Source organism: Malaclemys terrapin, chromosome 4 (assembly GCF_027887155.1).
Source record: "Malaclemys terrapin pileata isolate rMalTer1 chromosome 4, rMalTer1.hap1, whole genome shotgun sequence".
In the NCBI taxonomy this organism is placed as follows: domain Eukaryota; kingdom Metazoa; phylum Chordata; order Testudines; family Emydidae; genus Malaclemys; species Malaclemys terrapin.
The window spans coordinates 46159783-46172125 of record NC_071508.1 but is presented as its reverse complement, the minus strand read 5'-3'; the positions used below and the strand labels follow the sequence as shown (position 1 = coordinate 46172125).

The 12343-nt window shown below is 45.5% G+C and overlaps 1 protein-coding gene across 1 annotated transcript in view; it reads right to left on the bottom strand.

Annotated features, from left to right (window-relative positions):
* Window positions 1–12343, bottom strand: part of CD81 (CD81 molecule) — a 77500-nt gene that overhangs the window by 43029 nt on the left and 22128 nt on the right. The window contains exon 2 of the mRNA XM_054024720.1: window positions 2977–3091. Coding sequence (XP_053880695.1) covers window positions 2977–3091 — 115 coding nt within the window. The remainder of the gene's footprint in view (window positions 1–2976; window positions 3092–12343) is intronic.

Below are 12343 nucleotides of genomic sequence, written 5' to 3'. Positions count from 1 at the left end.
AGCATATTTTCATAAAATCATAGAGTGCAACATCACAAGCATACATTATGTTTTTAGGATGCCTGCTGTGACACATGACTAGAAAAGGTTAAACATTGTGCAAAATAAATAACCCACAGAAGACATGTGGGGAGATAATGTTTGTGTTTTTGTGTATTTACATATGTATGAGTAGGGCGGACAATGTAATCAACAGTCCCTGTCTATACTGCATTCTGATAATTCAGAGGTCAAAAGAACATCCTACCATGTAAATGAATTGTAAGCACAGGATCTCCCGGTATTCATCTCTTTGAAATGTACTGTGAATGGTGGAGGAACAAGCAAATGGCCTTATGTTAACTCATATAGCTAAGTACCGGTGATGGACCCTCCTTCAAAGTCATCCAGATTACCTTTTGTTCCCTGAGGAATTCCAACTTGTCAAAAGACATGAAATTGTATAAAAGATGCTTGGGTCCTGATTCTGTCATCTCAGATTTGCTTAGACTTCATCGGGGAAGTTTGAATCGCAAGACTGAGGTCCCAGTTATGCTAGTACACCCTGAATATGAGATTTGGACATTGGACTACGACCTATGAACTGAATTTTAAAGGAACTCTTTGCAACTACGAAGCTCAACATCTCTGCTATGAATCTGCACCTCAATGAATTGAGCTCATGTCTGTATGCATATTGATATTTTAACCATACTCTCTCGTTTGTTTTTTAGAAAATGTTAGTTTAGTTAATAAGAATTGGCTGTACCATGTATTTGGGTAAGATCTGAAATATTCATTAACCTGGGAGGTAACATGTCCGATTCTTTGGGATTGGTAGAACCTTTTCTTTTATATGATTAAATACGATTTACAGAAATCATCATCATATTTGACGTGGGTACCTGGATGGAGGCCTGAGGTTGGATCACTTTAAGGGAACTCTGTTTGGACTTCTGAGTAACCAGTGAGGAAATAAAGAAGATGTTTTATGCTGGCTTGGTAAATCTGAGGCCTTGGCTACACTTGCAGATGTACAGCGCTGTGAGTTAAACCTGACTGACTTTGAGCAGCTGAGTAGGGAGAGCGGTACAGTCTGTCCACACTGACAGCTGCCCAGTGCACTATCGTGGCCACATTTACGGCAATTGCAGTCCTATTGGGAGCGGTGCATTATGGGCAGCTATCCCACAGAGCACCTTTTCCCATTCTGGCGCCGTGGGTTGTGGGCGTGGGTGCGGGGGATTCTGGGTCCTGTCCCAATGCCCCGTGATGCATTGCTCTGCATCCCAGAAATCCCTTTGTTTCCGCCCACCTCTGGCGCCATCTTTCAACAGTTTCTGTGCAGCGCGATCTGTCTGCGGGAAATGGAGTCCAAACTGCTGAGGCGTATGCTGACGAGTCTCGCCAGCACATCATGTTTGGCTATCGAACTATTCCTTAAAATCCAAAGTGACAGAGTGAGGGTGAGGATTCCGACGATGCTATCGAGACGCGTAACGCGTACGACACGAAATGGCTTGTGGCATTCATGGACATGCTTAGCACCGTGGAACGCCGCTTTTGGGTTCGGGAAACAAGCACCGAGTGGTGGGATCACCTCGTCATGGAAGTCTGGGATGACTAGCAGTGGCTGCAGAACTTTCGGATGAGAAAAGAAACTTTTCATGGGACTGTGTGAGGAGCTTGTCCCCACCCTGCGGTGCAAGGACATGAGATTGAGAGCTGCACTATTCCGCATCTAGGCATGCATGCTTAACCCTCCTGTCCCAAAGAGCCTGCACTGAAAAAATTCCTTACCAAAAAAGAAAAACCACTTACTGGGAACCTGCTCTTCTGTTTGTCCTCCACCAAGTACCCGGCCGCTGCAACTGGTTACCATCCTCCTGGCTCAAGAAGAGCTCCTGGCTGCATGGCTCCAGGGATTCCGGGGTGTCTCCATCCGGCCCACCACCATCGCTCCCATTTTCCTCTTCCTCCTCCTTTTCCTCCTCCCCTCCCACCCCCCCCACACCGGCTCTGAAGTGTCCATGGTGGTGCTTGGAGTGAAGGTGGGGTTAACCCCAAGTATCGCATCCAGCTCCTTGTAGAATCTGCAGGTCGTGTGGGGAGCAACCGAGCGGCCGTTCGCGTTGCGGGCTTTGCAGTAGGCACTCCGCAGCTCCTTGACTTTAACCCTGCACTGCAGGGCATCCCGGTCATGGCCCCTTTCCATCATGTCCTTTGATACCTTCCCGAAGGTATCGTAATTCCTACTGCTGGAGTGCACTGGACAGCTTCCTCCCCCCCCAAACACTGATGAGGTCCAGCAACTCGCCATTGCTCCATGCTGGGGCTCGCTGGGCGCGTGGAGGTATGGTCACCTGGAAAGATTCGCTGATAGCACTCCACGCCACGCCGGGCTGAGCAAACAGGAAGGGGATTTTTAAAATTCCCAGGGAATGTAAAGGGTTGGTCACATGGTTGGTTACCTGAGGCCAGGGCAGTAGAGTTTGAACTGATGACCAGAGTGGCTAGAACAGGCATTGTGGGATACTGCCGAATAATTTTGGAGGCCATTCACCGTGCATTGGGCGGCCACACTGGCGCCGCAGTGGCAGCACTGCACTTGCTATTCCTCTCGGAGAGGTGGAGTACATGCAGCGCTGCAACCAAGGAGATACAGCGCTGCAAATGCCTTGCCAGTGTGGACGGGGAGTGAGTTACAGCGCTGGAGCTCGCAAGTGTAGCCAAGGCCTAAGTATTGGAATATCCACCAGCTTTTGGGGTTTGGCTGCCCCATTCTTTGCAGGTCACCCTAACTGAGTAACCATTGCTGGCTCCTCACTAGGACCCCAGTCACACCTGCATATGAACAATGCTTTCTGTTTGCATTTCTGGGTGTGTCATGCTTCACTGGAACAGGACAAGTTGTGCAGGTACCACCGCCAATGGAGATGCATACAAACCTCACTCCCTCCATACCCACCCACCTACTTCTTTCCTGGCACTACTTACCAATATAGAATGTATTAGGGGCCTGCTTGTCACCTAGGTGCAAGTACAGGATATTTGTGGTCTGCGAATCATGACGGAGCCAGAGTGCCACACCAAGAATGATTCCTCCTGCGAGCTGGGTAGAAACCAGAGAGAAGGGTACATAATTAGCAACACTCTTATTTCATCACATGTCCCATCATACAGTCTATTTACATACAATAGAAGTCCTTCAGAGGCCTAACCCAACATGCAGGGCACTGGCAAAACATATAGAGACATCTCTCTCTCTACTAAGCTTGTCCAATATATGGCTCATATACACAGAGGCACAGGATTCATAAAAACAGCTCACTTGGGGTGCCCTTTGTCCAATATATTGGCCATACGCTCGCCGCCTAATGGCATTGTCTATTTCTAATTAGGAGTTTTCCCACTGATTCTGCAGCCTCTCTGCACACAGATCTTTCCCCAGATCCCCTGAGAGTTACACATGAGGGGTTGTAAAATAAGGCCCTTCATCCCCAATAGGCTTCATTACTAGTCTATCCAGGCTGAGTTTGAAGAGCAGAGCGACAGATTTCAAGGCTGAATGACAGGTCTGTTCCAGGCACAGGAGTGGCTCCAAAATGCCTATCCCCGTCTATCTCGCAACTAGTAGCTGCTCAAGAGTATGCATTTCTTTTTATGTTTGGCTAAATAATTTTCAAAACCTATGGGCTAAGTCCAGCTCTCTCTTTTGCTGGAGGTTGGAAGGAAAAGGAGGAGCGAGTCTCCTACCCTAGCAGCACATGGCCAGTATTTCAATGTAACAATTCCCCCAAGTGCTAGGCCAGAGCATGACTAACATGCCTTCTGGCTCTCCAAAACCACAAAGGCCAGGATCTGTCATAATTGGGTGTCGGGCATGATGCCCCTAGGGATAGTCTATCTCTGGTTCCCATTAGGAACAGGGGCAGAGTGCACTGCACAGCACAGCACATTTCCCCAGCAGTCCTGAGCCATCCTGTTCTTGATAGGAAGATTTGGGAGTCTTGTTACATCACCAGCTCCTGTTCCTTCACTCTCTGCCTCACTAACTCCTGCTCAGTGCAGCTGAAGCATCCTGCCTCTGATCACTTGTTCCCAGTGCTGTTCTTACATTTATCTTGGATGTTAGCCATTGGGTATAAGAAATCCCGTCAGCACCAAATCTCTAAGTTAGAAGCGTGTCCTATGGGTTTGGCCCCATACAATCCTCTCGAGCCCTTTCAGAATGTTGTACGCCTCTTTGTAAAAGAAGGTCTAGTTTCTCCAATCTCTGAATAATTTAGCGCCTTACATTCCTGTATGTTTAAACTGGAAAATGCACCAATCTCCTTCTCAATAAAGTTGACCAGACCACATGTGTGTGCACTATTGAAGGTGTAACTGTTTTGACCTTTCATTTATATTTTATACGGCACCTTTCATCCTGAAGATTTCCACAGTGCTTTCCACTTTCCTATTAGCAAAAGGCAGATGATTCTAGGGTAAAATATTGCTAATGTGCAGTGACTGCTGTTACAAAATTATTTTCAGGAGGGGAAGAGAGCAACATCTGCAACTGAAGCTTTAAGGGTAGCTTTTAGACAGAGGTACAATTTAAGTTTAGTCCCACTGGAAGTAGACGTAGTAAGTCTGAAGACACATGGTATTGCTCATCTATGATGTAGGGACAGAACCAGTTTCTTCTGGTTTGTTGTAGATAGCTTTAGTTACATATCCCAGGATTAACTATTTTTAAACTTTGTGCCAATAGTGAAATTATCCTACACTGGGATGTGCTATGCTTTCACACTTCACCTTTGGTTGTGTAACAGTTGTGACAGGAAGGGATGAGAAAAGTTTGTCAATTTCTCCTTCAGATCTGCATTCTTTTCCCATTCCCAGTGCATGGTTGCGTTTATCTAGTTTTACCGCATCTAGAATTTGAGCAGACACAGCGTAGCAAGTTTTCTAGTACTTCCAAAAACCACGGGCCACACGAAAAAGCTTTGACGACAATCAGCCTTGTAGAAGCATGCTTAACTGGTACATATCAATGCAAGGTAACAACAAACATCCTGCACATGCCTAGCACAAGTTCTCAGAAGAACCATGTGAACTTGGCAAAAAGCGTATTACTCTTCATAATTCCCCTTAAGCTCCCCTCTAGGCAATTAAGGTAGCATTTTGAAGCGTGCCTAAGTGACTTAGAAGTGACTTAAGCACTTCTGAAAATTTCCCCCCCAGGCTTTTTCGGTGCATCGATTTGACTGTAGCCAGACTAAACAGCAGACATTATTTTCTTCAAGAGATCTTTCAGATAGCTGATCTCCAGCAGGGATAGCCAGAGTCCTGTTTACTCATCACCTTCCCACTCCCTTGTGGCATGTCTTTGTTATGGCATAGCCATTTCTCTAGCAACTAGTTTTCCAAAGTAATTTAAAAAAATGCATCAGGTGTTCCTTCAGCCCATTCCAAACACATAACGGTGAACAACTCCATTTCTCCACAGAGATAGTGGTTGCCTCAACACATACATGAAGATCATCTTGTTCAGCAGACAACCTGAGGACCCATAACCCATTAGTGGATATCATTCATAGAGGAAGTATATATAGAATTGCACAAAACATTTCTTAGTTTGCATCTCTAACAAATATGGCGCTTGGCTGACAGTAACTTAGGCCACCTCCCTGCTTATTCAGAAACCGTTCCAATCTAATTTGTAGTAGTATCAAAACATGACTCAGTATCAGCGTTTCTTGAGAATTTCAGATGGTGGGATACAGTCTACAGATCTGGATGTGCATCAGCCATAACTGCCACCTAGCATTTGTTGGTCAAGTTAAAGTCATTCATAAGGGCAACTATGTGTGTGTGTGTGTGCACGTGTGTGCGTGCACGCACACGCACTAAAAGTCTTCCCTCCTCCCCCTTACAATTAGCTCTGATAAGTGACAATTAAAAGAATATTTAAAAAAAAAAAAAATCAGTGGTAACTGATTGGACAGGGCAAGACATGGAATGACAGTCCAATGCTGACCTTCATTGAAGAAAATCTTATGGAAAGATGAAGCCACTTTGCATGCAAGGGCAGTATGCACATCTCCCGGTTAATTTATTATATCTGTATTACTGGTTTATTCAGGAGATCACAATACACCTCTACCCCGCTATAACGCGACCCAATATAACACGGGTTCGCATATAGCGCATTAGCAGCGGGGCTCCAGCGGCGCTTTAAAGGGTCCCGGGCTCCGGCTGCTGCGGGGAGCCCCAGGCCCTTTAAATCACCGCTGGAGCCCTGACGCTGCTACCCTGGAGCTTCAGCAGCGGGGCTCTGCCGGAGCTCTGCCATCCCTACCCCAATATAACGGGGTTTGAGCTGTAACACAGTAGGGATTTTTGGCTCCCCATGACTGTGTTATATCGGGGTAGAGGCGTAGTAAGTTTGGACAAACAAAATCAACTCAAGTTCTTTCTGTGACAGGCATTTCCTGTCCTTAACTTGAGGGTTTGAACTCAATTGGAGTTGCTGGATGCTTAGCACTACTGAAGATCAGGCCATTTATTTAGGTTCCTAAATATAGATTTAGGAAACTAATCTGAGGGATTTTTTTTTTAAAGCCATTAAAACTATAGTGCTTCTATGGATACCACCACAAGTGCTTACTACTAAGAGGAACATAAGAATGGCCATAGTGGGGCAGACCAAAGGTCCATCTAGCCCAATATCCGGTCTTCCAACAACGGCCAATATCAGCTGCCCCAGAGGGAATGAACAGAACAGGAAATCATCAAGTGATCCATCCCGTCGCCCATTCCCAGCTTCTGGTAAACAGAGGCTAGATAGGGACACCATCCCTGGAACAAAGGCTGCCCTATCTAAAAAGGCCTACTATACTACACTGGCCTGGCTGGAGCTGCTCCGGCATGCTGGGCAGTGTGGGCCAGACTGGGTGGCGTGGCCGCAGCCTGCTCCAGCGGGCCAGACCCGGAGCTGCAGCTGCTTTGGAGGCTCGGGGGGGGGGGGGGGGGGGGGGAGGGGAAGGGGGGAGGAATAGAAGAGCAATGTGACCAGAAGCAGAGAGAGACTCTGGCCCCGCCTCTTCCCTTCTGGCTCTGCTGCTTCTCCTTGCTCCCTCTGTTGGGGGAGGGGCTGTGTCCCACCTCTCTATACCCGTTCATAAGCCGACCCCCTTCTCTGGTGCTTCCCTTTTTTACTAAAAAAATTCAGCTTATGAACGAGTATATAAGGTAATTGAAATGCTCATACACCAACACTGGGGGATTACTTGAATGACTCCTTTTTAAAGCTCTCTTTTTGGGAGAGACTTATTCAAGCTAATTCTTTCCTAGCAGGACTTTTCTCTGACCCATTTGACACACTCATACTCAGTCTCCTTTAACAAATGGAATCTTATTTAAATAAGATGTTAGTTTCCGAAGAAAGAAAATCTACTATATTTAAAGGGAGATTTCCAAGGCACTTTTAGAACTCACTGGTGGGGCCTACTCAAACTCAATTTTATTTTTAATTTTATTTTATTCTAAATTAGTCATAAGTGCACAGGCTGAAATTGTGGACAAACAACATCACTTGTCCCATAACCTCAGCTGTACAGAACGCAATACCATCCACAGCCTCAGAAACAACTCTGACATCATCATCAAAGGGGCTGACAAAGGAGGTGCTGTAATCATAATGAACAGGTCGGATTATGAACAGAAGGCTGCCAGGCAACTCTCCAAGACCACATTCTACAGGCCACTATCCTCTGATCCCACTGAGGAATACCAAAAGAAACTACACCATCTGCTCAAGAAATTCCCAGCTACAGTACGGGAACAAATCTACATGGACACACCCCCAGAACCCCGACCAGGGGTATTCTATCTGCTACCCAAGATCCATACACCCGGAAACCCTGGGCGCCCCATCATCTCAGGCATTGGCACTCTTACAGCAGGATTATCTGGCTATTTAGACTCTTTCCTCAGACCCTACGCTACCAGCACTCCCAGCTATCTTCAAGACACCACCGACTTCCTGACGAAACTACAATGCATTGGTGTTCTTCCTGAAAACACCATTCTGGCCACCATGGATGTAGAAGCACTTTACACCAATATTCCACATGAGGATGGACTACAAGCGGTCAGGAACAGTATCCCTGATGAGGCCACAGCACGCCTGGTGGCTGAGCTTTGTGACTTTGTCCTCACCCACAACCACTTCAGATTTGGGGACAACTTATACCTTCGAGTCAGTGGCACTGCTATGGCTACCCGCATGGCCCCACAGTATGCCAACATTTTTATGGCTGACTTAGAACAACGCTTCCTCAGCTCTCGTCCTCTAGTGCCCCTCCTCTACTTGCGCTACATTGATGACATCTTCATCATATGGACCCACGGAAAGGAGGCCCTTGAAGAATTCCACGTGGACTTCAACAATTTCCACCCCACCATCAACCTCAGCCTGGACCAGTCCACACAAGAGATCCACTTCCTGGGCAGTGCAAATAAGTGATGGTCACATAAACACCACCCTATACTGGAAACCTACTGACCGCTATACGTACCTACATGCCTCCAGCTTCCATCCAAGACACATCACACAATCCATTGTCTACAGCCAAGCCCTAAGATACAACCGAATTTGCTCCAACCCCTCAGACAAACACCAACAAGATCTTTATCAAGCTTTCGTAAAACTACAATACCCACCTGGGGAAGTGAGGAAACAGATTGACAGAGCACGACGGGTAACCAGAAATCACCTACTACAGGACAGGCCCAACAAGGACAATAACAGAACACCACTGGCCATCATATACAGCCCCTAGCTAAAACCTCTCCAGCACATTATCCACGATCTACAACCTATCCTGGAAAATGATCCCTCATACTCACAGACCTTGAGAGGCAGGCCAGTCCTCGCTTACAGAAAACCCCCCCAACCTGAAGCAAATACTTACCAGCAACTACACACCACACCACAGAAACACCAACCCAGGAACCAATCCCTGTAGCAGACCTCGTTGCCTACTCTGTCCCCATATCTACTCTGGCGACACCATCAGAGGACCCAACCACATCAGCCACACCATCAAGGGCTCATTCACCTGCACATCTACTAATGTTATATATGCCATCATGTGCCAGCAATGCCCCTCTGCCACGTACATTGGCCAAACCGGACAATCCCTCCGCAAAAGAATAAATGGACACAAATCGGACATCAGGAATGGTAACATACATAAGCTAGTAAGTGAACACTTCAATCTCCCTGGTCATTCTATTACAGATTTAAAAGTCACTATTATTGAACAAAAAAACTTCAGTAACAGACTTCAAAGACAAACAGCAGAACTAAAATTAATTCGCAAATTTAACATCATTAATCTGGGCTTGAATAGGGACTGGGAGTGGCTGGCTCATTACAGAAGCAGCTTTTCCTCTCCTGGAATTGACACCTCCTCATCTATTATTGGGAGTGGACTACATCCACCCTGATTGAATTGGCCCTGTCAACACTGGTTCTCCACTTGCGAAGTAACTCCCTGCTCTCCATGTATCAGTATATAATGCCTGCATCTGTAACTTTCACTCTATGCATCTGAAGAAGTAAGGTTTTTACCCACAAAAGCTTATGCCCAAATAAATCTGTTAGTCTTTAAGGTGCCACCAGACTCCTTGTTGTTTTTGTAGATACAGACTAACACGGCTCCCCCTGATACTTGACATACATGAGGGATAGACAACAGGTTGTGTGATAGTCCCATAAAAAGATTCTTTAGTAGTAGTTCAAAAGACTGTAGTTATACATTTGCAGGCAGAGTCTAATGCTTGGGAACCATTGCATAAGCAAGTGTCAGCTGAGATTTTTCAAGGTATTCAGCATTGGCCTAATTCGGCTCCCACTGAAATCAATAGGAGTTTTACCATTCACTTCAATGGGAAAGTTAGACCAGCACTGAGTTGAAAAGCTTTGAAAAGCTCAGCCATTATGGTTCTATAAGAACTAGCCACTTATTCTTAGACACAAACATATAGGGAGAGCGTATAGCACAAAAGTATGCTAGACTAGAGAAGGCTTGACTTGTCCACTTACTGGTACCAGCATTCCCAGCAGCGTCAATTGTCCCTGCTGCCTCTGCAGTTCTCCTCTCTGCCTGTTCCCTTAATCACTGCTTCTCCCCAGCTCCTTTAACAACTGCAGAATTTATTATTTTAGTTGGAACATTTTGGCCAGTTTTAGTGGAATGCCTCCTTCTTATAAACAGGGCAAGATTTAAAAAAAAATAAAAATAAAAAATCCACACAAAGAACAAAATAGTTCTAGTTATATACAAGAATGCAGACCCATGTTTTCAATGAGATTGGAGTCAGCTTGAATGCGCAATAAAGTGCACAGAGCCACAGGTGTGCAATGGCAAACACCATTATGAATGCATTGCGGGCATGGAAGTAGGTCCTCTGAAAATTTAGCCCAGTAAGTGTCTAGAGATTTTGCCCAAGTCAGTTTCCTGTTCCTCTTCCAGTTCAGCTGAGCTTTCAGTGCTTATTATGGATAGGGAAAAACATTGTATCCAAGTCCCTCTCAGAACTTGCTTCAGGCAGGCCAACTCTCTCCCAATGCTTGCTAAGGAAAAAGTGATTGGGGGGGGGGGGGGAAGGAGGGAGGGGAGAGAATCAGTCAGGGTTCCAATTCAGCTCCAAGTAAGGTAGCTAGGAGCTTTTTTTTTTTTTTTTAAATTGGAAACCAGAATCCAGTCTGGAATTTCTCATTAGTTGTCTAGGATGATAATAAAATCCACATTTGTTTATTCACTTGGAAAAAAGAGAAGGGCTCATAATTAATCAATGCCACTCCTAAAGCAGGAATCTGCGTGCAGTCCCTAGGAGGAAAACCGCTCAAAGAGGATTTCTGTGCTCACTTTGACTGGACTGTTGAATATTTGTGCCTCTTTTGGCTAGTTCAGTCCCTATCTTCACCCATCTCACCATGGTTATGAACCAGCAAATGAGATCATATTTGGGAGGAGTCCAGGAGCAAGTTGTCTCCGAGAGCTTTGAAGAACAGACAGGGAAGTATTTAAAGTGCTGTCTTATGAGAGACAGAGAGAGAGAATTCTAAACACTTTTTCCATTATAAAGTTAAAGACAGAACCATGTATCATTTCCCTGAAAAACATCCTTCATAATCACCAAAATATATTCAATATAGTTGAGGAATCTGGCCTCTTGTGGTTCCAAAAGGAAGGAAGCAGGAGGGAGAAAACTCATTGGATTGCCATAGTAACCCTGGCTTCCAGTGGAAGAAAATTTTTTTTAAATGTTTTAAAAGAGAACAGCCCAGCGACAGCTCATAAAACCTGAAAGGGGAGCTAGACACTTCCACAGAGAGCAATTTCTCTATTTGCTTTTTCCTTCAGAGTTAGCGGAATTTTGGCAGAGCGAAAAACAAAAACCACTGCATTACTCCTGCTTTCTCACCACTTTCCCTGATGGCCATCTCTTGGTCTCAATTCCTCAGCACTCTGATTTAACACCAGTATGGCAAACAGTCCTCCACCACCTTGGTAGCACCTTCACTCGCATACTGTAAGCTGGCCGCAAGTGGTAACCGTCACTATCTCAGAGATGAACTAGAATCTACAGGGATCGGCAACTTTTGGCCCGCGGCCCGCAAGGGTAAGCCCCCTGGCAGGCCGGTTTGTTTACCTGTCGCGTCCAGAGGTTCGCCCAATCGCAGCTCCCACGGGCTGCGGTTCACCACACAAACACTACATTACACACACCTCAATGTATCAGACTACACACTATTTCAACTTAATAGAAGAGCTATTTTACGTTAGCAGCCAATTTCTAAAAGCATATTTACAGAGAGATTAAACTCTGGATAATGAGACCTATTACAATTAGGCCTCAAAATAGGTTTTTAATAATTAATTGGAACGTAACATATTACAGCACTTATGAAAGCTAAATTGAATCCTTATTGCAGATACTTAATGGAAATTAAGGCTGCAGTAAGCCATTTGAGGGGGCAAGGACTGTACGAACAGTTCATTTCTCTTATGTCCTGCACCAAAAGTTTTAGGGGTTCGCCAGTTTTGCTGATCTACCTGGATTGTGATAGCACCTGAAAATGGGTAGAGCTACAGAACAGGTGTTTCAGATGAGTTAGCTAGATGGCGATAGACTATACCTGAAAGATGCTACTCTACCAGGACTGTTTGTTCATTTGTATTAAGCTTTCTTGGTTGTTAGATAGAAGTTATAGGAATGTGACTTACCCAAGGACACAAACTTCACTTCTCTGTGCATCTGTTTTCCCTCCCATCTTTTGTCTATTCTGTTTCGACTGCAAGCT